At 43.3% G+C, this 4,374-nt stretch overlaps 1 protein-coding gene across 2 annotated transcripts in view; it reads right to left on the bottom strand.

The window, feature by feature from the left end:
• The window catches only part of MCF2 (MCF.2 cell line derived transforming sequence), a 66,217-nt gene extending 65,220 nt beyond the window's left edge, over positions 1-997 (bottom strand). For both annotated transcript variants that reach the window (XM_007452067.1, XM_007452068.1), the window contains exon 1: positions 973-997. In XM_007452067.1, coding sequence (XP_007452129.1) covers positions 973-997 — 25 coding nt within the window. The remainder of the gene's footprint in view (positions 1-972) is intronic.
• Between the last annotated feature and the right edge of the window lie 3,377 nt (positions 998-4,374).

The following is a 4,374-nucleotide window of genomic DNA, read 5'->3' as shown; positions in this document are numbered from 1 at the left end:
GTCCGCAACGGGAGAGGCCACAACAGTGAGAGGCCCGCATACCGCAAAAAAAAAAAAAAGGGCTTCCATGGTGGTGCAGTGGTTAAGAATACCCCTGCCAATGCAGGGGACACGGGTTCGAGCTCTGGTCCAGGAAGATCCCACATACCCGTGGAGCAACTAAGCCCGTGTGCCACAACTACTGAGCCCGCATGCCACAACTACTGAAGCCCACACGCCTAGAGCCTGTGCTCCGCAACAAGAGAAGCCACTGTAATGAGAAGGCCACGCACCGCAACGAAGAGTAGCCCCGGCTCACCGCAACTAGAGAAAGCCCGTGCGCAGCAGTGAAGACCCAATGCAGCCAAAAATAAAAATAATAAATAAATAAATAAATAAATAAAATTTCATTAAAAAAGAAGAAAAAAGAATAGTTAAGACGGTAAATTTTATGTTATGTGTATTTCATCAAAATTTTTAGAAATTATATACAAATACATATACATATACAAATACCTATACATATTTTAGAAAAGTAAACTTTTTTATCATGTGTAAATGAAATCCTTTTAAAAAAAACTTAATACATGATGCTTAATTAGGGTGACTTGCAGCATTTGTAATGAACATTTAAGTCATCAGAGCTATGGTGGAGGGGGAAACCTCAAAGAAGCCACCTGAGTGGTTACCCTCTCACTCAGCCTGCACCCACCTAGGAGATGTATTCCACTTTCACCCACCACAGATTGCTGAAGACTTGCCCAAACGTCCAATATACAAGACTGGTAAGACTGGTTTTAATCACATATCTAAACATATTTCAAACCTCTGGTTATTCTCTAAATGTCTGGTTTTTAGCAACTACATGCACAATGTATGAATGTTTATTAAAATATAAAACTTATACAGCCACTTATATAAGAAGGACCAAACTAACTTTGCTAATAGATTCAAACATTTACCTGGTCTAAATATATGAAAAAGTCTACTTACCAGACAGGAAGGCAATGTCTTGCATTAAGAAATGGCTGATGTCCTTCACACGAAGGAGCACCTCGGTTTCTATGACAAACGAGAAAGGGAGAGAAACAGCGGGCACGTTAGAGGACAGCCAGAAACGCACACGTGATTTCTCATCGTGCCGAAAAGAACTCTGGGGGTCCCGCAGATCTGCATCCCCAGATGCACTGCTGACCTTCTCCTCTCAGCCACATAAGAAGGAAATCACACTCTGGACAATATCACTGGGTAAGGAGGACCAGTGTCCTCGTTCTCACAATCTACGCCTGGGACATAAACTACTCTCACTCACCAGAAAGCCAGGGGCCAAGGTCCAAACTCCAGGACATCCAGATTTATTTATCTAAAGAGTAGATAGTCACATAGAGACACTGGCATAGTGTCTTTTACTTCTAACAATGCCTTTCACTCTGCAAAGCTTTATTAGCGATTACAAAGCACTTTTCGGATCGTTTATCGCATTGGATACTCAAAATAACCCAGAGAAAGGTATTATTATCCCATCTTACAGGCCAGGAAAATGTCAGAGAGCAAGTACAAAGTATTGGTTAAGCATGTGAGAAACCTAGATTCCAATCCCAGCTTGTTGCATTTACTGGCTGTATAAACATGTACAAGCTACTTAGCCTCTCAGAGCCTCAAGTTTTCTTACCTGTAAAATGGGCATAATATCTACCCCACAGGGTGCCTTGCCGACCAAATGCAAAATAACTGGCATAAGAGTCAGTGTTCCATGAACGGCAGCCTATTAACTCATCTTTGACCATTAGAGGTGGGACACATCCATGTGATGTTCAATATGTTTTAGTTGTCCCAGATCTTAAGTGCTAATTTGTAATGTTCGATTCTAGTGAACTCTACAGGGGCCCCAGGTCAAAGTTCACTACCTGCCACTGGTCCATGAGCAAGGATAACTTTTTAAAAGAAAATGGGTCATCAAACTCAGCTATTTTGGATTGCTGGTTTTAATGCCTGTGACATCTCTCAGAGAAACCATATTTTCCCCTTGCCCTCTGATACATAGGGCCTTCAAAGACCTGGTCTCTGGTGGTGTCAAACTGATGACACATTACCCTTCTTAGTGCTCTTCAGATCATACCATATGGAGGTGGTGGATCAGGGCCCATCCTGCTCAAGGGCCCTGCACAGACAAGCTCTCAATGACCCACACCAGACAGTGGAATAGGGCCTCTGTTACAGAGCCACACACACACAAGCGCGCACACACACACACACACACACACACACACACACACGATTTGAAACATAAATTCACTGACAAATTTATTTTTCATAAGAAACATGCCATTAAAAATCCACCATTTGTCAGGACATAAAAATCAATTCCTAAAAATGTCTTGCAATTTAAAAAAATTAGGCTCCTGGTACGTCCCAGTCTTCACAACCCAAACTGCCAAAAGCAGTTATTTTTACAATGGTACATGTTTCCTCTGATAAAAGCATGTGTTTATGACAGTCACAAACATGTGTCATATACTGACATTTTTTATGCCTGGAGACCTGAAGGAAGGATGAGATGGGGACAGTGCAAAGAGGACTCACTTTCTCTGCTCTCAGAGGCCTGCACAAGTGGCAATGCCCCAAATGTGTTCTACTGTTTAGATGAGAGCATTAGGCATTAAAATATTCCTACATAATAAGACCCAATTTTCTCCCCTGCTTTGATCAGTAGAAATAGCTATCAACATAAATGGATACATTTTATGTCATGTGGCAGATCTGGAAGCACTAATATCTGCAACCTGATTCCTCCCATACCATTCAGCCTCTTGCACAGTTACAGAAACTATGTCTACTTACTCTACAATTTTTTTTTAATCCATTCACATCATCAGAGAGGCATCAGGGCATAAAATAAAAGGCTGAGGGCTGGGAATGGGAGGACCTGGGCCCAGTGCTGGCTTGGGCACTGAGCAGCTCTGGGATCTAGGGCAAGTCACTCCCTACCCCTCAGCTCACTCCCCTCTGCGGGTAATACAACAAATGCTTTCCAAGGCCCCTTACATTCTCTGAGATCCAACAACAGGTAAAATCCATAGATATAAGGAAAACACACTATCATAAAATGCCTCCCACAATTATGCCAACAAAATGACATTTCCACACTAACAAAAAAGGATAAAACAATGGTTAAAAGAAACAGACTCACAGGTATAGGGAACAAACTAGTTGTAACCAGTGGGGAGACGGATGGTGGGAGGGGCAAGATAGGGGTAGGGGATTAAGAGGTACAAACTAGTATGTATAAAATAAATAAGCTGCAAGGATATATTGCACAGCACAGGGAATACAGCCAATATTTTAGAATAACTATAAATGGAGTATAACTTCTAAAACTTGTGAATCACTATGCTGCACACCTGAAACTTACATAGTATTGTAAATCAACTACACCTCAATTAAAAGAAATGGTTAAAAGAGAAGATGTTACTACTTTAAGAAATGATCAGAGACTTCCCTGGTGGCTCAGTGGTTAAGCCTCCACGCTCCCAATGCAGGGGGCCCGGGTTCGATCCCTGCTCAGGGAACTACATCCCACATGCATGCCACAACTAAGGAGCCCAACTGCCACAACTAAGGAGCTGGTGAGCCACAACTAAGACCCAGAGCAACCTAATTAATTAATTAATTTAAAAAATGATCAAGTTCTGGGTTGGAAACAGACTGAAGGGAGAGAAGATAGCAGGAAAGGGGAACAGAAGCCACAGGGTTATCACTGAGCAGCCACAAAAGACAAGGTGGGCTTTTTGCTGAGAAGAGAGAAATAGAGTACAGACTTTGGAGAAAGCTGACACTGAGTTAAACCCAGCTTTGTATCTAACCTTCTTGAATTTCCACACAGATTTCCTCCAGAAATGTAAAAGTGAGAACAAATATGGTTTAGAATGTTCTTCTTGATGACCCTTTAAACTCTATTACTCCAGAGCATGAGAAATAAAAAGCCTGGGTCACCGAAGGCAGATCAGGTCCATGTTACAGTATATTCCTGTCGACCAGATTCACATTTGATAGGAGGTTTGCGGAGCTGTCCCACGTGGTAAGGTCAATCACTCAAAAATGAAAGGCGTGCATTCTCCTTACCTTGGACTAGTTGTGCAAAAGGGCTGGTTGGGAAGCCAAAAAAGTACTAACTCAATAAGTAATCTGACAAACAGCCTCAAAAACACCCTGATGGGGCTTCCCTGGTTAGCGCAGTGGTTGAGGGTCCGCCTGCCGATGCAGGGGACACGGGTTCGTGCCCCGGGCCGGGAAGATCCCACATGCCGCGGAGCGGCTGGGCCCGGGAGCCATGGCCGCTGAGCCTGCGCGTCCGGAGCCTGTGCTCCGCAATGGGAGAGGCCACAGCGGTGAGAG

This window comes from Lipotes vexillifer, unplaced genomic scaffold (assembly GCF_000442215.2).
Source record: "Lipotes vexillifer unplaced genomic scaffold, Lipotes_vexillifer_v1.1 scaffold1114, whole genome shotgun sequence".
NCBI lineage: Eukaryota > Metazoa > Chordata > Mammalia > Artiodactyla > Lipotidae > Lipotes > Lipotes vexillifer.
This window is presented reverse-complemented; position numbering and strand designations above follow the sequence as displayed.